At 42.3% G+C, this 21,366-nt stretch overlaps 2 protein-coding genes across 5 annotated transcripts in view; one reads left to right on the top strand and one right to left on the bottom strand.

Annotated features, from left to right (window-relative positions):
- hdac4 (histone deacetylase 4) overlaps positions 1-8,075 on the top strand; it is a 122,774-nt gene extending 114,699 nt beyond the window's left edge. For all 3 annotated transcript variants that reach the window (XM_085248717.1, XM_085248719.1, XM_085248718.1), the window contains 3 exons: positions 2,964-3,048; positions 3,234-3,375; positions 4,132-8,075. In XM_085248717.1, coding sequence (XP_085104843.1) covers positions 2,964-3,048; positions 3,234-3,375; positions 4,132-4,171 — 267 coding nt within the window. In that variant the 3' untranslated portion in view covers positions 4,172-8,075. The remainder of the gene's footprint in view (positions 1-2,963; positions 3,049-3,233; positions 3,376-4,131) is intronic.
- A 6,949-nt stretch (positions 8,076-15,024) lies between these two features.
- twist2 lies at positions 15,025-20,396 on the bottom strand. 2 transcript variants are annotated; one of them, XM_085249703.1, is made up of 2 exons: positions 19,765-20,318; positions 15,025-17,868 (listed from the first exon to the last, which is right to left on the bottom strand). In XM_085249703.1, the coding sequence occupies exons 1-2, from the start codon at positions 20,174-20,176 to the stop codon at positions 17,861-17,863; spliced, it is 420 nt and encodes a 139-aa protein (XP_085105829.1). In that variant the 5' UTR covers positions 20,177-20,318; the 3' UTR covers positions 15,025-17,860. The 2 variants fall into 2 exon arrangements, with proteins under 2 accessions (XP_085105829.1, XP_085105830.1); XM_085249704.1 differs by having other exon boundaries at positions 15,032-17,868; positions 19,649-20,396.
- Positions 20,397-21,366: the final 970 nt, after the last annotated feature.

Raw genomic sequence — 21,366 nt, forward strand, 5'->3', positions numbered from 1 at the left:
GGACTAATTGATGATTGCTCACAAACAGATGTTGGCCCAGCTCGAACCACGGTTGTTAGCAATTATTTGATAAACAACTGGCTAATATGCTAATTGTTACCAGCTGTCAATGAGGTTATTTTGTGCGTTTACACTCCAGTTACAGTAAGACACTCGACTTCACCTGTCCCCCTCTTTGGATCTGACTGTTCCCCCACTAGAGCAAGGCTAACCCACACCTTTATTCCAAAAAAGGTGGCCTGCTTTGCACAGTGCACATCATTTCCTTGTTTACTTAGCATAACATAATCAACTGGTTTTAGCGACCGCCGACACATACACAACAGTAAACAATGGATGCCTTGTGCACTTTTTCTTTGTTGAACAAGTGGAATTCCTCCTCTTTCCACTGTTTTGGTTTCAGCCTCTCTTAGGAATGTTTTTACCGGGCCACGTTCCTTTCGCTCAGCTCATGGCTTTCCATGGTGTCTCAGTTCCTTTGGGCAGGAGTTTTTGTATTTTGGACCGCTGTGTCACAGAGCGATGCAGACCTCCTCAGAGATTATTCAAACCATCATTCTCTCGCACTTATCTATCAAAGACTGCGACACATTTATAAAGACATCCGGCCAAGGCCAGTACAACCAACTCAAATAAGCAGAATTATCATCACAGAGGATGTCCTGGAGAAAGTTGGGCTTGTGTTAGAGTACGCTTGCATATCTGTATGTGTGTGTATATGTGCGTTTGCCACACCTGCTGGGTGGGGCCCCTGGACTACCCTAACAAGAGCCATTAAAGTTTATAAGCGTGAGGCCCAGCTGTCAATCAAGCTGACAGACTGCCCCTATCCAACTCTGCTCTAACGTGAACCTCACGAAACCCCAGAGAACCCCTGACCTCGCTCTGACAGGGAGCTGACGCACGCTGGATTTGCACGGGCTGGGTAGTTCTGGGCTGGAACTGGCTTGGGTTATGGTGGGTAGATGGTGGCTGTAGCCTGGAGGTTGGAGGAGTTAGTTTTGACTAAAAGATTAATGATTTCAGTCTACAGACTTGGAAATTTTGAGATGGGATAATAAGCACTGCTGTTTCCTTCTCCGCCACAACTAAAGTAATGTTACACCACTTTTAAGGAGCAGAGCTGCATATGACTCGGGTCATTTCATGTGCTTCTCTCCCTCGTTTCTTTGTCCAGTCAGTTAAATGACATTTGAAATTACAGTATCACATAAATGTGATTTCATTTCTGTGAAATGGCAACACCAGAGAAAAAATCCAGACATTTATTCCGAGTTCAGCTCTGCTGAAGAGGCGGGATATGAAGGAGAGCCGGCTGACACGGGTTGACGCGTACATCATTGCCAGACTAAATGCGGCGCTGAAGAACCGAACCTTCTGCGGTAATTGAGCTCCATGGCTGTCGATTATTGAGTGCAGCAGCTCGTTCTCGTAGCTGGGCCTCACTGCTGTACCTATAACGGCAGCGAGGCAGATCTGTCACTGAATCTTAGGTTAGTGTTGAGGAAAGGTGTATTTTAACCCTAAATTGAAGCAAGCCGTGAATTAAAATGAAATAAGAAGTGAACAGAAAGGAAACAAAGAGGTGACTGAAAACCATCAGCAAGGTCCCGAACGGCGTTGAGGGTTTTGTTTGGATTTAAACAGTATGGAAAAGTAAGGCCGGCTTTGACTTATTACATAGATAAATAGTTGGAGTTGATGGACGGTCATTAAGCTTTAGGAAGCTTAATGACCGTCCATTGTTACTGTATGTTACTCTGGATGAAAGTGTTGGCCAAATATTAAATAGGCCAATGAAAATATTGTGCTAAAACTGTGTGCGCGCGCGTGTGTGTGTGTGTGCGCGCGTGTGTGTGTGTGTGCGACCTCTGTCCATTCTTCATTGCATGATGTAGCCTGTCGTGCCACAGTAGGATTAAAGTATCCCTCTCCCCAGACTGCCTTTTCCCTCTTCCCTCTGAACTCCTCCCACACACTATTTGTTTTAATTATAAGAAAACTTCCAGCCTCGGCCAAGCGAGACCAACCGACAATGACTTTTTCCTCTTCTCTCTGGCATTCTGCTCACAAATCTCAGGCCAAACTGTTTTTCTTTCTCTCCGTGTCTCTCTTTACATGATTCTCAGTCAGTGCTTTATTCCGTTGGGGTTATGACTGAGCAGAAAAGGGATGCATGTTGTCTGTGGTGGAATGTGGAGCTGAATGAGCCTATTTGACAAAATGGGATGAGAAAGTGTCGTATGTGCAGTTGGCCAAAAGGGAAATTGAATCATTCCGGGTTGGGAATGCACTTTGGGGAATAGCCCTGTTTTCTGTGTGTTGCAGTTGGAGCTGAGCTCTCTGAGGATTGCATTTTTCGTGCGTGCACGTGTGTGCCAGTGCAAGCGCTTGGGTGAACTGGCAGTTTCTGCTTTAATGCATCTGTTGCACTAGCATGTGTCCTCGGAGTGGGACGCTGTACAAAGCACGCATTGTCGATTGTGTCAAAGAGTAGCAGAGCTGCTGATGAGTGGGAGGTGGTGTGCATCTGCAGGCCTATTTTCTATTGTGTCAGCAGCTCAAACTTGCTCCCCACCTCTTGGATTGACTCAACTGTGGGCCGTGGGCCACGATCAAAAACGATCCCTTAAACCTGGAGGGACTCGCATTAGTTCAAGTGAAGTTTTGGAGGGAGGCTTCTGAACAGCTGTCAGTCACATTTATAGAAAGGCCTATCTCGCCATATGCAACTCACCAGAAGAAACGCTGTGATACATTTAAAGCGCTTAACCGATGTTCCCAGTAGACATAGCTTCGTCGCCAAGTTAGAGCAGTTTTATTTCAGCAAAGGTGCCATAAGTAGTCTGACAGATGACTCTTCTGATGGTTCAGCGCTGATACTGTAAAAATGTGCATGTTTTTCTTTTGATAGACAAAAACATTTCATGCTTAATTTTTCTATCGTTTTCTGTTCCTTTCAGTTGGACCCCATTCCCGATGAGGTGCTGCAGCAGAGACCAAATGCAAATGCGGTACGGTCTATGGAGAAAGTAATCGAATTTCACAGTGAGTAGATCTTTTACATTTTTTTCCTGCTGGCATTAGAAATAACAATTAGGTGTAACTAGCTTCCCTAAGGGTAAGTCAGGTAGTTGGTAAGCAAAGCTTCTAAATGCTAAACTTCACATTCAAACCCAGTTAGCGGAACATATTATATCTCTGCACACACTCTATCTGCATTTCGTTATTAGGTAAATACTGGTGCTCACTGCAACGTTCTGCCTCCTCGCTGGGTTATTCTTTGAGTGAGGCCCTCAAGCGTGAAGCAGAGGAAGCTGAAACTGTTTCTGCCATGGCCTCATTGTCTGTTGCAAACAAGCACGTTGGAAAGAGGTAAGTTGATTGTCGTCATTTACAGTCACTGGTTTACATTAGTGTACATTTGGCTCAGGAGGTAAAGCAGGTCATCACGATATCGCAACACCAGAGCCAGAGTTACCCCTGAAGAAGCTTTGCTTGTTTAGAGGGATTGCCAAGAAAAAGCCTAAAGTTAGGTTTACAAAGTTGCTTCTGAACAACAGAAGGTGTTTGCCCATAATGCACAGCACCTTGTTTAATGAAAACAAACACGGCACATCAGCCCAAACACCTCACACCAAGTTGTTTTTCAGTCAGAGGACATTGGGAATCTTGTAGTTAGAATTAAATGTGAGGCTACAGTAAAACCGTTGCCCCGACTGGGCCAGGACACAACAATGATCCCAAGCACAATGGGATTGCTGAAAAAGAAAAGAATCAAAGTGCTGCAGTGGCCCAGTCAAAGTCCAAAGTGATTGAAATGCTGCTGTGAGAGATAAATGAATCAATGAATGACTGCGAATCTAAAAAAACTGAAGCAAAGCTGCAAAGAAGAGTGAGCCAAAATTCCTTCACGATGTGAGAGAAGGAAAAAGTCAAACAGAAAATGATGACTTCTAGTTGTTGCTTCAACACGCTACTGAATCCTGTGAAAACTTTCTTTTACAGGACTCTTTCAATGCAGCCTTTTCCTGCTGTAACATTATATGTTGTATTTGTTGTTAATTAGTTGAAACAGTTTTAAGCATCTGTTACTTCTCCTTTGTTCATAGTGTTATCTTTTTTTCACAGGGCTGAAGAGGAACCGATGGAAGAGGAAGCTCCTATGTAAAGAAACATCCACGACCTTTTTGATCACCCAGACTCGTCTGTGGCATTTTATCGTGACAAAAATGGACCACTGAAGATGAGCGACCCTTTTGCTGATCAGCGGTGCACTGAGCAATCAGCATAAACGCGTTGCATTGCATTGCACTTAAAGACTTTTGGATATACGATTGTTTCAGCTATCCCGTAATGACAACCTCCAGTGCCAGTGCTTTTAAAACACTAGACAGACATACTTTTGATTGCCAGTGAGAACCATGCAGAGGACCTACAGTCATCTACTCTTCGTGTAATTCTGCTCTGTCCCTGCTTTATCTTCATCTCTTCGCTTTCGTGAAGACCACCATAGCTATTGTGATTGTTACTCTGGACTAAAGATGGGTTCTTGCTCTTTCCAGATATCTAAACGAGAGGGAAAAAACGTCAGTTTTCCATGTTGTTGAAGGTTACAGATGAGAAAGGTCACAAACCTGTTAGAGTAAAAGACATTTGTGCCTTTCCCCCCACCCCGTCTAAACTTGGTGGAATTTTTTTGAACTCCACTGGAAGAGTTTTGCCTTAAAAATAGTTTTGGGACTGAGGCCTCTTCTCCCCAAGCCCTCACACATTTCTATCCTGGCAAGACATCCACTGCCTGCATGTTGTTGGCACATAGACTGAAGGACTTTGGCATGTTTACCTATAATTCCCTGCAACCAGCCTACTGTCTCTGCCCCCACCTTTTCCCCTCATTTTCAGTGTCAGCTTGGAAGGTAGTTCCCAGCCACAAGTTGGAGGTGGCTCCTTTAAAAAGGAAATTAAGAGTTGGAATTGTATCGTTTAATCACATAGGCACCAGTTCTTCTTTGTCAGAGAAAGATATACGTAGCATGCACTTTACTGGAGCACTTGGACTTATGAAAGATAGAATCCTGTTTATATCGTATGTAGTAGTTACATAAAAATGAAGCCAAAGCATGACAGATTATTGTCTCTGTAGAGTATAACCACTTACCGCCCCACACATATAACAACGACTGAGCAGTGTCGGTATTTACATTAGAATTTGTCTCACTTTTTCAGACATTTGCCGAATGGAAATAAACTAATCTCACATGGGCTCATTTGTTGAACCAGCCCTCTCTTTAAGACAAGGACCATACCACCTGGGATTTTCCAGAGGGGTGTTCTGGAGCTTTCACAGCTGGCCTAACATCTTTCGATCCTTTCGATCAAGAACATCTGCTTTGCAAATGTCAGGTGATACGAGGCAGGTGTGAATGTTTCTGCCTCTTCGTTTTCAATAAAGCACAAACTGTTCTCTCTATATTTTTTTAATAGTATGCAAACATTTTTAGGTGTTCTGCATTATAAAATGCAGTCCTCTTTTTGACAGCCCTTGGCTCAAATGCACATATTTGAGCTTTAAATAGCACATGTAGCTCAGCCTGTCCTCCTGGATTCTGAATCGTTTCGTTAGGCCGGGTCTCGTTACTAATCTGAGCATCAAATCTTTTTGAATCAGCATTTTTATATGTTATAATATTTTGGAAGACAAGATGTAAAATTTTCCTGCTCTGACTTTTTTGAAGTCAAGCCCATGATATAGCTCCCAGTCGCTCTGCACCACACACACAGCCAGCAGCTAGGTCGTAGTAGTTTAATTTAATAATTAAACAGTCCCAGTTTAGGACTATAGTGGCCCCTCTGATCAACATGCTAACTTCCTTCCAGCTTGTGTTTGGCCCTCTGGGCAACTACCTTCTGCTGCCTTTATTTGACCTAAAAACTAATCGTGTCTTTAATGTCGTTTTTAAGTGAACAGGAAACGGAGCGCTGTGGTATTTACTGTTATTTACTGTACATAGGACACTGATCTCCTGAGTATTCCTGCCACACACATTCACTATTTTTGTGGTTTGTTTTCCTCTCTTTCGCTTTTTTCTGCTTTTGAGCTCTAGTGACTTATTTTTGTACAATTTTCCTGTTGTTTTGTGCGTGTTGTCCACTCTCTGTTTCTCTGTTATGTTGTAAAGCTGACATACTTCACAGCAGGTGAGGGTTCAGACTCTGTTTTTAGTGGACGTTACATGAGTACGTTTTCTGGGTTCAGGGTTTTTGCGGGAGCGTTGGGATTCAAATGTTTCTACTTTGTATAATGATGGACAATTGTGTATTTACTGTCTGTTCATAGTAGATTTATATATAAAAAGAAATGAGTATATTATATATCTATACATTACAAAATGCTACGATCTTGTTTTTGAAGTTGGTATTGAAAAACAATACTTTCCGTGGGTCTTAGTTACAGTTGGCCCTTTTTAGGGTGTTACTGAAGGCACCTTTTGCTGTTGATCATGTGTTGAGCAGCATCTTTCTGGCTGTTTTTTGTCTCTCAGCAGTAATGACTTTTTTGTTGTCTGTTTTGTTTATTTCATTAGTTACCCCATTGGTACCATAACACTGTTACAGTAGGTGTGCAGTCGCCCTCTGCTCAGCCTTGCATTTTAATGCACATATTTGTCAGATTCCATACCTTTTCTTTCTCGTGCAGATGTTCTTGCGCGCATATCTTGCCTGGCATCTGTTAAGTTTCAGTATTTCAGGAAATTTGAGTCTTTTTTTTTTGTTCCTCTTTGTTAAAGATTATCATCTGACGTATTTGAAAGAATAGGAAGAATAGCGAGGGCGGATTAGAATTGGAACACAGCCATTGCTTTTCCCCCCTGTGTTAAATCACCACGACGGGCCTTGCAAATGGTTTTGTATGATCAACGTTTATTTCCTTATCAGGCCAAGTATGCTTAGTTTTTAATTTAAATTAACATTTTTCAAGTTCACAGCTGAAGTCTCATCAGCTTTGGTATGCAAGTTATGTTTCTGTATCTAAAAATCGCAGTTTGATCACAGTAACAGCCAAGCAGGACCGAGGTATCGATGCCTTAAAAAAAAACAGGAAAAAACACGTTTGATTTTCTTTTTTGGGGGGGAATTTCAATCAGACGTACAAGAAATAAATTTGCTTATTTTAACTGAATGTATCTAGCAGAGATCTTCCCTCTCCTTACTAATGCACCACTAATGTCTTTAAGTCTCAAATCCTTTCCGTAACTTTTGTAGTTGAGATATGGATATGGTAGATTGTTTCCACCATCACCTTTTTTTAGTAAATTTCTAAAGATAATGTCTATACCAATACAGTTTGCATTAAATCGTGCATAAAGTAAATTCTGCCAAAACAAAACCTCTGGTCTGGTTGCAGCAGGGCATCTTTTATTATCATTTTTTAGCTTTTTCTGTACATTCCCTTTTTGTGAGACACACATTGTTTTCTTCTCCTTTGTAGATGTTGGCCAGCTTCTTTGTGTGTGTGATACTTGCGTACTTTCATAGTCGGGATATGAAAATGCATATAATCGGGCTATCCTGAATATGACCTCAGCTGGGATATGCTGACATCTCGGCTCATTTTAACACACTTGAAGAGATGCCTTTCAGTAACCCAGCCCAGAACATTCCCAGAACCTTTGCACAACAGTGCCAGTCATGGCTTTTCTTCTGTTTAATGCTTTCGTTTCTCAAACGCTGCCAAAACTAGCACTGTCTGGCTACTCTGGCCATCTGTCTTCACTGTTAGTCTTAAAACAATGTCCAGTAACCAAAAAGAAAAAAGCAGCATTCCATTTTGGTGTAATTTCCATTTATTATAAGGTAAATCTTTTTTTTTTTTTTTTAACCCTCGCAGGTCTGAGAGCTGTCTTGTTTCTGTAGATGCCCCGGTCTGACCCCACGCAGCTCCTCCTCTTTTCTCCCTGCATGATCCGTCTGTCTGCATGCATTACCTGTCTGTCTGTCCCCTGCCACACACCAGCACAAGGGATCAAGCACTGAAGGACTTTTTTTTTTTTTTTTTTTTTTTTTTTTTTTTTTTTTTAAATGACATCAGAAACAGCAGTATGCGACATTACGTGATGGCAGAGCTTCAGTTCATCCTTTGTCATTTTTTTTTTTTTTTTTTTTTTTTTTTTTTTTTTAATAAATAGGACAGGGGGAATGAATGAGAGAGAGAGGGGGAGAGAAAGAAAGAAAACCCAAGGGGAGAAGAGACGGTGAGAAGGGGGGGGAAGAGAGACAAAAAAAAAAAAAAAAACTCCTGGGTCACCTGTATGGAGAAAAAACAAACAAACAAACAAACAAACAAACAAACAGAGGAGACAGCAAACAACAAAGAGCAACATAATAATAGAGAAAGCAAAGCACCATCACAATAAACTAGCTAGTCATAGATATCAGTATTTACTAAGTAATAAACGATATTGTGCAGCACGCAAGATAGACAGCGCACAGTGTGCTTTGAGGCAGCAGCCAAGAAAGCTTTAGTCCGCGTCTGTGAATACCCATGTGTGCATACCTGTGTGGATCAGCATGCTTGCATTCCAAAGGTTTCTCCATGTAATGATCTGCTAGGGAGTGTGGGGGGGCCACAGCCCCGTCCTCCAGGGTGTGAAGCGGGTATGGAGGAGATCAAAACTCCAGACATCCAGAGGCCCCCAGAAGCACTGAAGGACTTTCACTGTATCCAAACTATTTTTATCTCTTTGCTTCTCTTTCTGTTTCTAATATGGAGGAATTTGGGTGCTTTCCATGTTGTGCTTTCACCTGTAGCGAATGAATCATCAAACCTGGCAGACTTAAGTTGAATAAGTCACAAAAAGAAATAGTATCAAGCACAGACAATAGATTTTATTGTATTTATGTAGAAAATGAATTGTTTGGTGGGATGCTTTGTAAACTATAAGACCAGAATGGACTGTCTTTTTTTTTTTTTTTTCCCAAACCAGGCGAGATGTGACTTTGGAGGATTTTCAGAAGATATTTGTGTTTTCTGTCACGTCTGAACTCATCAAAGGGCTCCATCCAGACGCCAGGTCATTGTTACAGTTGTCCATTCCAGTAAATAAGCCAGTTATCTCTTTGACCACTGTGGTTCAGAAACAAACAGTTCTAGGTTTACATATGTATAAAATGCATATTCTTTTTTTTTTTATCAGTTATGTTTTTGACTTGTTCCACCATTGTTACAAAAATAGTACATTTTTCTCGGGAACCTTTGCTCTAACATGTTGTCTTTGACATGTACATTATAAAGTATTGTTTTGGAAAAAAAAACCTCAATGTGTGTTTTTATGCTTTTACTGTTTGCTGTAATTTCGAAGAAAAAGCATGAAGGCAGACGTTCAGGATGTGTCCTCATACGCGATAAAAGAAATACTACAGAGATTTAAAGGGATTGCACTTAAAAGTTCGAGTGCAACAGCATATCCGTATCTGCTTCCATCGCTACTTTGCAGCAGTTTGTTGTGGTGGGTAATGGTTGGAGACTAGACAGAGTTTAATCCTGCATAAACATATCATATGGTTGCATATGAATGCCACGCTTGGTAAAATTTCCAAAAAAGATGGAGCCTGAGAAAGGCTTGTGTTTCTGAGGATATTCTGATGAGGTTGATCTGGCCTTGCAGACATGCAGTTTCCAACTGGCAACTTCCAAGTGAGTCAATACCATAGTTAAAATGTAAATATCAAACTTTACAGCATTAAAAAGCTCACAAGTCCAAGGCTAGTGCAAAAAACTCATCCATCTGGATCTGTTCAAGGTCAAAATCAGGAGGGTGGATGGTTTGACTGAGAGGTGTGCCAACACAGCAGGGTGTAGCTGATGGTTGAATCTGCCAAGCTTCGCCTCCAGTAATTCCAGTCATAGTCAACTGGACCTCATGCTAATATTTATGATGATGGTCCATCCATGCATTCATTTTCTTAACTGGTTATCCAGTCCTGGAGCGTATCCCAGTAGATTCGCCAGTTAAACTAATATGCTTTTGGCCAAATCTCCTGCGATGTATATTGACCGCAGACTGTTTGGTCAGATATTCTGCTCTAACAGAAGCTAAAGGTCCGAAAATCCCCAGATTTGATTTTTCTTTCAAGCTTGTAATCTTTAATCCAACCAACAGCCAAAAAAACAGAGTCAATTTATTTATATTGCACATTTAAACATTACAGACGACGACCAAAGTGCTGCACTAACAAAGTCATCAAAAACAAGCAAATGATTTAAGACCAAAAAAATTTAAATTAATAAAAATATAAATGACAACAGTAAATAATACAAATTAAAATAATGAGAGTGAAAGATGGCACACTAAATTAAAGCTAATCTGAAGCTAAAGAAGCTATCACACTGCACACAGCTCCCTCTGCAGGCACACAAGTTTTTATAAATGTTAACATTCAAAGTTGCGCTCCCCAGTTCCTGCAAACAGCCTTCAGTGTAAAATTGGGGTAGTGTGCCTTTACGTCCAGAGGTGGGCATCATTGGCAAGAACGACAACAAGGGCCCCACAGTAGCTTTGACCAGGATTAAACACCCATTTGGAGAGGTCAAAGGTCTTAACCAGCGTTGAATCCCTGATGGTGGTGGAACTAACGCTAAGACAACAGTCCAAAAACAAACAAAGCCAATCCCGACTTTCCTCCCCTCAAATAAATATACATCGCTGTGCTTTCGGTCAGAGTCTGAATTCAGTGAGTAACAGTGTAAATAACACCACTGCGGCAGGATTTGTAGACTTGTCAGGTTTGAAGCACCATGCAGTGTAAAAGACAAATGAGAAGACAACATCTGGTTTCTTGAGAAAATGACATTCAGCTGAGGCGTGAGGGACAATATTTACCATCTTAGAGATGCTGAAAAGAGCTCTGAAAGCGCTACTACTAAAAACAACGACAGTAAAGCTGGGAATGTGCTCTTTTATGGTTCCTCTGTGCCTTGAGATGCTCTAATGGCGTGCCTGTGACACACACAGACTGCCCGTCTCACCTTAAGTTCACCGTATTCCCGCTATGCAGTGACACACAACCCCCGTGGCCTCTAAGTCAGGTCAGGTCAGAGAACGGGTGAAGCCCTGCTAGTTGAACTTTCCCCCCTCCTGAAGCTCAACCCACAAGATGGTTTCTTCTTCCACAACAAAGAACTGAAAAGTCAGAACCCCCCACCCCTTATTTTGTTTCCCTCTCATTTCCCTGCTGTGACATTCTGGTCTGCCACAGCTTTCTTGCCTTGCTCATCTTCCTCCAGCGTCAGCCGTTATCAGTCAGCTCTGTCATTACCCAGCCGCCCGTATGCGTAAAAAAAGGCCTCATCCTCCCAGCTGTGCTCATCGCCGCACTTTTTAATTGCAGGTTCGAGTGACTCCAAATGGGCGATGAGGCTTTGGCCAGTTGCTTGGATGACATATAAAACTAATTATAGAAGAGAGTCATTAGAATTAAATTTGGATCTTCAGCACACAAACATCAGCTATATTTAACAGGTCCTAACAAACATGTACGTTGGGATCACAGAGGCGGCCCAGTCGAGTAATGTCTGTGAAGTCTTGGAGAAGGAAAGGTCGACGAAATGTTAGACACAAAATTAGAACAAATCCAGCAGTTTCTCTCGACTTGTTCTATTCCAAGCATGACTTTGGAAACAATGGAAATGAACGTGAGGAGCCTGTGGCCGTTTGCTGTTCTTTCCATCGGATGTTCCGTCAGTCCGGCTGACACTTCTGATCCATAGTGTATTTGAAAAGCTGTGCAGCATTTGCTTATCTTGCTACTGTGTGTGTTTAGTCTACTGTTCGGTGTGCGCTGACATCAAAAATGGAAAGACACACACATGGCTGGAAGGCTCTGCAAACAGAACAACAGTAGGTCACTCTCAGCTTGGGTTTCAGGACCAAGTACGAAGTTCAGTGACGGACAGCAGCACATACTGTACATCCACTGATCAGCCACATTAAAACCACATGCTTAATGTTGTGTAGGTCTGCCTCTTGCCAACAGAACAACCATAAACCCATCTGGGAATTTCCACGGGACCGCTGTGGACGTCCTGCGGTCGTCTATAACAAGGACATTAGCAGCGGATCCTTTGGGTCCTGTGGATTGTCTGATGGAGACTCCGTGGATCAGGCTGTTCTTCCACATCCCACAGATGCTTGATTAGTTTGGTATTTGGGGATTTTGAGGGCCAGATCAATGCTTCGGGCACTGTGGTTTGTTATTCAGCTGTTCCTGAGATGTCGTTGAGGTGTGGCTGAGCACACTGTGGTTCTGGAGGAGGCGAAGGACAATTTAAAATCCTTTGATCGTGGCTCAAGAGTTGGGAGTTTGCCTTGTAATCGGAAGGTTGCCGGTTCGAGCCCCGCAGCCTCGCCTCTGTCAGTGCGCCCCAGGGTGGCTGTGGCTACAACGTAGCTTGCGTGTTTATACACCTTTCTGCATAATTAGTTATTATTAATCTCTGGCGCTCTTCCACAGCCCGTCTTTTCCCGTCTCCCTCCCTCCCAACCAGCAGATGGCCCCGCCCCTCCCTGAGCTTGGTTCTGCCGGAGGTTTCTTCCTGTTAAAAGGAAGTTTTTCCTTCCCACTGTTGCTAGATGCTTGCACATAGGGTTTTTTTTTAAATTGTGTTTGTCTTCTCTGTATAATTGCGGGGTCTTTATCTTACAAAATATAGTTAAGCGCCTTGCAGTGACATTGAAGTGACTGAGAAAATTGATGCTGTTATTATTATTTACAAATGTTCTCTAGATATGCTACTAATAACATTATTGTCTATTGTTTTTAATTCCACAGTAATCGTAATCATGAATCCGAATGTTGCTTGTTTGAAGCCGTGCCACCAGCGGCGTCTCCAGGTCTTCAGACGGCTTGAACTGTGATGTGGATTTAACCGCTGTGTCCTACAGATGGACCTCAGCGTTTATAGTGGTGCCTGTGCAGAGTGGAAAAAAATACCAACAAATTCCTTTTGGGTTTTCGAAGCAGTGAGTAAATATTTTATTTTTGCCTTAAATTATATATGAATATATTAGCTGTTTAGTTCTCATTTCTCTTGAATGTAGTGAAAAATAAACGAGAAGGTTGGCTCCTGAAGTGGCGTGACCTGGTGACTCCTGCTGACCCTGCAGTCATCACTAGTGCTAATGATGCGCAAAGGAAGGTGGGGGCACATCACCCTACAAACACAGACCCTCGTCTCCTCCCCGGCCTGCAGACAAATCAAATTTTACTGCGTTGTCTGTGAGCAGCTATCAGCCTCGTTACTGGCTCTCAGCCACGGTGAAGGGAAATTATACATATTCATATTTGTAAACTGTGGTTTACCAGCAAAAGCACTGATTTGTTGGTGTCTGGCCGAACTCACTATGGGGTGAGTTAGAAATATTGATCAACTGTTATTATAGCTAATGTGTTTTTTTGTGTGTATTTGTTTGTGAGTAAAAAAAAACAGTGAAACCTTAAAGAAATGTTTCGTTCTTCCACCGTCCTTCGCCTGAACCTGATAGCAAGGCTGCAATTATTGTTTGGCTGACATCACTGACGCTAAAGTTGGATATTTTCTAACTTGGTGTGACGATTCACACAATTTTTTTTCAATCTTATGAAGGGATAATACATATTTAAATGCACAATAAAAGATGTTGGCTGTGTTAGTCAGAAATGGATGCAGTTTATATATATGTGTGCATGCATATAAGCTGAGGTCAGATGGACTTTAGAGAACACCAGAGGTTATGTATAATAAACACACATAATGCAGCTCCAGGCCACAGCTGCATGCATATTTGTGCTCTGCAATTATACTTTATCTATTGCTTAATTGATCACATTTATTTCTTAATGCAATCCAGACCTGATATCAATTGATGCTCCAAAAAAAAGCTTTTGTTTTGACAGTCTGTCATAAAAGACTCCTAAATAACACTTCATACCCCAGAGAGGATTTCAACAAAAGCATCTGCCTCCACATTAATTTGGAATTTGGTCTCTCTGCTTTCCAGAACTGAGTGTGATTGCCTTCACTGTTTTTATAACAACAGTAATCTCATACAGAGAGATACGAAAACAACATGACAGATCAGACGTTGTCTTTTTTTCACGTGGCAGCAGCATCAGATCGGGTTTTTTTAGTACATCACAAATCAGAAGTGAAAGGTGTTTTCAGAACTGCACTGCAGATGTGTTTGTCACACAAAATGGGGAAATAAAATACCCCAAAGAGACACGCAGTGAACGGCAGCAGTGTGGGGATGAGAGGATGATGTGCACACTACGACTCAGAGCTGTAAAATGCAGGAAACCCTTTGATAAGCACGGAGATGCCAGAGAGTAGGTATGAGACCTGAACTATGTGCATGCAGTGAACTTTTCTTTTTATAGGGCCGATGACAGACACACAAAATCGGGGTTATGAGGATACTTAGGAGTGCTTTAGAGTGCCACGCCCTTTAATGTAGGATTAATGGAGGATGAACCTCAGCAGTGTCGTGTAAAGTCTGTTAAGTTTGAGGCTGTAGGTCAGGATCGAAGCAGACTGAGGGAAAAAAAGGGTTTGCTGGTGGAATTCAACGATCAGTCATTACAAACTATCCCATACACCAAACGCTTTCTGTTAGTGTAATCAGCATAATCAGCAATCAGCAGATGCATGATGAAGAGGAAGGAGCTGACTGTGAGTGACGACGTGTGGTGACTGTAAGAGGCATAAAGCTGCTTAAGAAAAATCTAAAATATTGAGTTTCCACCTTCTTTGAAGAAATAAAATCCTCATATTTAAGAATATGAGCCTGAGATATGACAGTAATGCAGGCACATGCTTCTGTGTAGGATCTCAGGGCGCCTGAATAAATGATGGAATGAAGGAAAGGTGGAGACGAGCTTAAGAAAAATGCCAGAATCTTCTGTTTTTTTCAGGGCAGCCTCGACAGCTCAGTCTCTGCCAGGTTTCTCTGAACTCTCAAACTATCACACACTCTCTCCTCGCATTTGAACTTCTGCTCATTTACCTTATACACAGCAGTTTATTGCTTTGTTAGTGAAGATGTCCATAATGTCAGCACCGGTTCATATAAACACAGAAAGAAACGCCTGCAGTTTCATTTTTATTTGTTTTATGACAGATGGAGGATCTTTATGTGGCTTGTTTGCAGCTTTTGTTGTGTTTGCATGAAGCATTTTTCTCCTCTAGTGAGGCCAGTGTATGCATAAAATACTGAATAATAAAGAGCTGTCTTGCTCAAAGTAGTTTAATTTCTTAGCAAGAATACCTTTTTAATCACCCGTTTCATCAGTCTTAACTTGATAAAATAAACCTTCACAACAGGGGAACCAAAGAGAAAAATCAGATATGGCTCAAAACTTTGAGGCATATTTGAAGCCTGACTAATGCTTTGTGTATTCCCTCAGTGGCAGCCTACACAGCTGACTTCCAGCCTTGCCAGCAAACACATACAAACAAATACACACACACACACACACACACACACACACACACAGAGAGAGAGAGAGAGAGTTGAGCCAACATCACCCTTCAAAGTGGTAAAAGGTTAACCTTTGATTTTTTTTTTTTTACTTAACCAGACGAACACACAATACCGTTTGAGGCACACAGAGTGTAAACCTTTACTTTATTCCGTTTTTTAGTGCAAATTAAAGTTTTGTAGCTTTTTCCGTCTGATTTTACGGGAAACATCTGGATCTCTCGCACCACTGGAGCGGTGGCCCCGGGTGATTCTGTGCTGCTCAGCTGTGAAGGCCTGGGATAATGAGCAGGTATCAAACGGGCTCCTATGGATAAGCCGGCCTTGGTAGGAAGGGCTGCACAACAACGTCCAAGACCACCATGCCAAAAGTGACTGCACACTGTGGCGTCTGTTCATATTTTTTTTGAAACATTGTGAAAGATTTAGAAAAGGATTCTGGCTATTATTGCTTAAACTCTTAGAGATTAATTAGTTAGAGCTCACAGGAATATGCGCTTGTTATTATACAGAAACTCCAGTGAGTGTGTTTTGGCTGCCATGCGGCTCAGGTATAGCATGTGTAAATTCACCACATTTACAATGGCCTGATCCTTACCCTTCATGCAGGGAGGGTCGTGCCATTCCTCGAGCAGTAAGACTGGGACTGGTCACACCGTCTTTATCATATAAACCAATCTATTTTAAAAGGTTGAAATAAATATAGGTCACTCTCGGTTTCTAAGTGATGGAAAGCTCTTGATTTTCAAAATAAAAGAGGCTCCCTGCTGCACAGACTCCTCACACTGTAAAACAGTAAAAGTGTTTGACGGCAGAGTGCCGCATTACCATATTCACAAACCTACAGGAGGATAAAGCCACGGTGGCTGCAGGTGGCTCCTAATTGAGGCCGCGTTCAAAGACCATTAAGAAAAAATCAGACTCAGCATCACTCATGTAGAGGGTTAAATATTTAGTAACACAAGTATTTTATAAGACCAGCTCAGTGAAGATCGCTGATTCTTTATACAGCTTTTCATCGGAGAAGCCGGCGGTTCAGTGCGGGAAAAAGTAATTTGAAAGTGCTGTATTTAAACCAGGGGGCAGGCGTTTGTTTTACTGGTTGATAAAATTAGGCTACCCAGTTATTCCAGCAGCAGACCCACAGTGCACTGTACACAGCTGAAATAGCCACAAAGAGTCAGCCATCCATTTACACTAACAGCCCCACGTTAACAATGAGGTCCTTTTAGTGTTTAGATTGCATCTAACCACGTCTGGGAAAACGACATGTAAACAGTTTGGATGTATTGACTGAGCGGAGATTCAAAGGAATTTCTTCAGTCATTTAGGAGGGGTCTTTGGTTTTTTTTTTTTTTTTCATACTACAGGCAGAGTTATTGTCCTTATCTGCGGTTTTTTGGGGGCTCCCTGCTCGTTAGGAAGCACAAAGGCATCGCCATTTGAAATGATTACTCGTTATTTAAGCGTACAAACATTTTATATGACCCAGTTTGAAACTGGCTCGAGTTTCCTGCACTGTTAATGAAGCTGTATTATTTTATGGTCTGTTTTTTTTCTCGGTGTTTTCTTTCCATAACAAGAGGAGGGGCACGTTCTCACACCCAGCGGAGAAAGAGGGAAAGTTTACATGGGAGCCGTATTCTTTTACGCCCATCTAAAAAATTGGCTAAATTTTTTTTTTAATTTTATATTTATTTCTTTGATGTATTTTTTATTTGAATTTAATCAGCAGAACTACATGTTCTAGCCTAAAATATATAACTCGAATAAAAAAAAAAACCCGGAACGTATTTCTTTCAAAAAATACGTGTTTTAATAAATAAGCAAAACAAACCAAAGAAAATGTACACTGGACGGAGTTTGGATGGAGACTTGCTAAAGAAAGTCGATGAACTAAATCCATGCAGCGAAAAAAAAATCTAAATTGCATTGGTCCCTTTACAGGCTATAGGCGTACTTACACAAGTATTTACAAAATGCATTTATTTATATATATTTATAATTTGGTTTAGTCTTTAAAAAACAAAACAAAACACAAAAATATATTTACTTCTAAAAACGATTAAAGGATGGCTTTGGTGGAATACAGGCCGTGAATCCGAGCTATTCGCTGTAACATCTTTTAGGCCTACACACATCACAGGGCTCTGGCTCTTTTCCTGCTTCCCCCGCTCTCTCTTCCACAAACTGCTCCGGACGATCAGAAGCAGTGCGATGGGTCGACATCCACACTCACTCCCAGAGAGTTTGTAGTTGTGGCTCGCATTACGTCTCTGCGCCATGCCTTTGAGGTCCATGGGTTCTTCAATAATCCCTGTGGTCTTCATACTTTGTAGAAGTTAACAGTCTGCAAAAGAAACAGGGAGAAAGAAATGTGGGGGAGATGTTATTGATCAGGAGGGATCACGTGTGTGGACAGTGACAGGCTATCTATCGGCTCTGGCTTTTCGGGGGGAGGACATCTGGCGTATTTTACGCATGTAAGGGCTCAATTAGCACGTGCGAACTAATGAATGAATCAATTATTAGCCACGGAGCTGAGTAAAACCACATGGAGGCAGGGAAGCAGCGTGGTTTTGAATGCGAATGTACTTCCACAGCTGTTTTTATTCTGGGCTTCGGTTTTAAAGCACCTGAGTAAATTCGGCGTTAGTGGACAAGCCTGAAACAATAAAATCCAATTCCTCGGAGCAAAGTTAAGCCCCGAGTTATTATTGAAATAAATCACGCGGCTCACCAAGGTCGCAGTTTGTTTTGAAAGGCCCCGCAGTGTGTCCACAGCCCGGTGTGAATTATTCATTTTGCTGCTAAATTAAAAAATGTTTGTTGTTACTTTTCATTCCAACTATATTTTGGATAAACCTGAAGCCCGTGAGAAACCCCAGCGCCGGTTTAACTCTGCCTTTTTAACGCTATCAAGCCACGCGTCGGAATATTTTGAATCTAGCCAGCATGTCGCGGATGCGCCTTCAAATTTAAAGCAAATCACGGTGAAGAGCCTGATATCAGATTCAGAGGAGCTCCGAGGAGCAGTCAGGACCGGACAGGCTTCGATCTTCACATCGGGCCCTGAGCCCTGTCGGATATTTAAAGGAAGGTTACAGCGACTAAAACAAGACGCATTCCTGATTACTGACATCACTAATAGAGTCACTGTTACTCCCTCTTTAATACCCCTTTGCTAAAATAAAAATAAAAAGCTCAAATTAAAAGTAAAACCTCCAAAACAGTGCCATCTGTCCCAGCTGCAGGTCAGCTGTAGAGTAACCAGTCCACCAGATCAGGGAGCAAAGCAAGCCCGAAGAAAGTAACGAGCCTGCGTGTTAATGCGGGCTCTGTTTTTGTTGTCTTGCACTGGCCTGAACTTCCCCGTCCAGCCGCAGGAGCTGCCCATTCCTGCGGTCTCCACACAGGAAGGCGCTCTGTTGTGGATATAAATTACCCGTAGTGGCACTACAGCTGCGTCTTGGCCCTTTAAAAAAAAGAAAAACTAGGGTCCTTATAAGAGGGACTACAAAAGTTAAAAAAAACTAAAAAAAAAAACAACTTACTTTTTCGGCAATAAATAGAAGAGAGCAGCAGATGTGGCACCTACTTAATGCCTGCATGTAAACAAGTTCCGCAACTATTATTTGTATTCATTCCTCCGCCTAATCCTTCAAATAAACACGAGCCCATTTTTCACATCCCTCTGCTTCACTCAAGTCTCGGAACATCAAATTGATATCATGGATTATTCTGTCCCCGAGAGTTTGCGCGCGGACAGGCAGGGTTTAAAAGATGCTGCGGCCTCGTGCTTAAAGTTTGAACATTTAAAAAAAGGGATGGGGACACGTTTGACGCACTGGATGCCTGTCACCTACACATCTGGCTACAGTTTCCCTCCAGACACGTGGTCAAGTCGTCACCTGATAACGACTCTTTTTTTTAAGTAAAGTTCAAAGTGAAAATAAACAGAATTTGGGGGATGACTCCCATAATGCGCTTCATAACCGTTTTACCATAAGGCGTTATATCTGCCTACAGCGGCGCCTTTACAAACGAGCCCTTCATCGTTATTACTTCTTTTTCCTGCTGTAAACACTGACATCATCGACTTTTTTCTTTCCGGGCTTCGTGCTACCCACCGCTTTGGCATTGGAAGTGACGGTCTGTGGGTGCTAGTGAGATGCTGACATAGACCAAGCGCCCTCCATCCTCCACACAGAGAACGCATAACTGAGTCTTTCGTGCGCTACGTAACTGCAACTGGACATCTTGCTGTCCATCTCGTCGCTCTGCAGCACCTGACAGAGAAAGTCGATGTATCTGGAGGCCAGCTTCAGCGTCTGTATCTTGCTGAGTTTGTCCGACGGCAGTGTGGGGATAATTTTGCGCAAAGACGCAAAGGCCTCGTTCAGAGACTGAGTCCGTTGCCTCTCCCGGACGTTGGCCAGGACCCGCTGGTTCTGCAGCTCCTCGAACGACTGAGTGCTGCTCGGACTCGGCTTCTTCCCCCGTTTCACCGGACCCGGGCTACTGCCGCTGCTGTCGTCGCTGGACTTTTTGCTGTGCCTCCTCTTTCTCGCGAAGCTTTTCTGCTGTCTGTCCAGCTCCTCCTCGCTGGTCACCAGACTATCCACAGGGGAAACCGGAGAACTGGAGCCCTCTTCCATTTCTTTCTTGAAGAAATGCAGAGATAGAGAGGAAAACACGCTGTCCACCTTTGAAGCCGTGGTTACAAAAATTGTATAGATATCCTTGAAGCTGAGGGGAATAATTTCGAGATGGGTCTCTGCGCGTCTTACTTTGGAAGGAACTATGGTCAAAGTGGCGGTTGGCACGATTCTCCTCGTGCAGGAAGTTTTTTCCTTACAATATTTTTGGAAACGGTATCCCGGCGTCAGATGCTAAATAGGTTTAAGAGTGGAAGGGGAGGGGTTTTGAGGTGCGGAGGGGGAGCTAGTGTGCGCCTTGGTGTTCAGCAAGCGGGAGGGACCAGTCATGGTTTCGTGTATCATAGAAGACTTAAACAAGACTCGTATTTACTGTCAGAGGCCAGGGATGACCGACTTACTCTGCTCTTATTTTCTTTTCCCTTTTTAGCATCGGTGGTCCCTAGAAGGAAAAAAAAGTACAGTTTCTTTACGTGGAAGAAAATTACGTTCACTATTTTTACTGAGATGATGAAATGACTCATAATTTAACAAAAAATAATTTAATAAAAAAGAAAAAAATTGTCTCGTTCTTCTTGGAATATTTGCAATGATATTTTTGACATATATCTATAGTTAGTTTACATCTTAAAGTTAAAGTTTAATAATAATAATAATGATAATAACAATAACAGTCTTTCCTCATAAAAATATTTTCCAGATTTCTTAAAAGGTCGCTGGATTTGAATTAAAGTAAAATATGAGCCAGAGCCTTTAGGGTCAATAAAACTATCAAATTAACTGCAGTATAAAATCCATTTGTTCTTGGAGAGTGAAGGCTTTGTGCCACAGTCGCTCCCTGCGAGGCCTTTTACAGCCACACAAACCTTCCGTGTACCGTAAAAACAGAGTTTTAACGCCAGTGTAAAGTATGCGCACCGCGGAGGGCGATTTACGCACAGACTCGTCGGACCGGTGGAAATATATCCGCTTGATATTTAATCGAATCAAGTCTGTGCGCACTCGCAGCTCCTATAATGTGGAAGTCAAACAGGAAGGAGGCTTAAACTAACCATCGAGCTCTCCGGTTTCTGCCGATACCTCCAATGAACGGTTTTCCATGCGTTTTGTCAGCGGCCCACCTCTTCATCTGTCACGTCGTGTTTTCCCTACACAGAGCGGCGCACAGGTGGCTCATATTATAGAGCTGA

Source organism: Mchenga conophoros, linkage group LG16, assembly GCF_057382185.1.
Source record: "Mchenga conophoros isolate Kocher_MC1m ecotype Shallow Benthic linkage group LG16, M_conophoros_male_GT1.1, whole genome shotgun sequence".
Taxonomy (NCBI): domain Eukaryota; kingdom Metazoa; phylum Chordata; class Actinopteri; order Cichliformes; family Cichlidae; genus Mchenga; species Mchenga conophoros.

Excerpts from the sequence above, each read along its gene's own strand:
- twist2 (XM_085249704.1), bottom strand. The coding sequence starts at position 20,176 with ATGGAAGAGGGCTCCAGTTCTCCGGTTTCCCCTGTGGATAGTCTGGTG.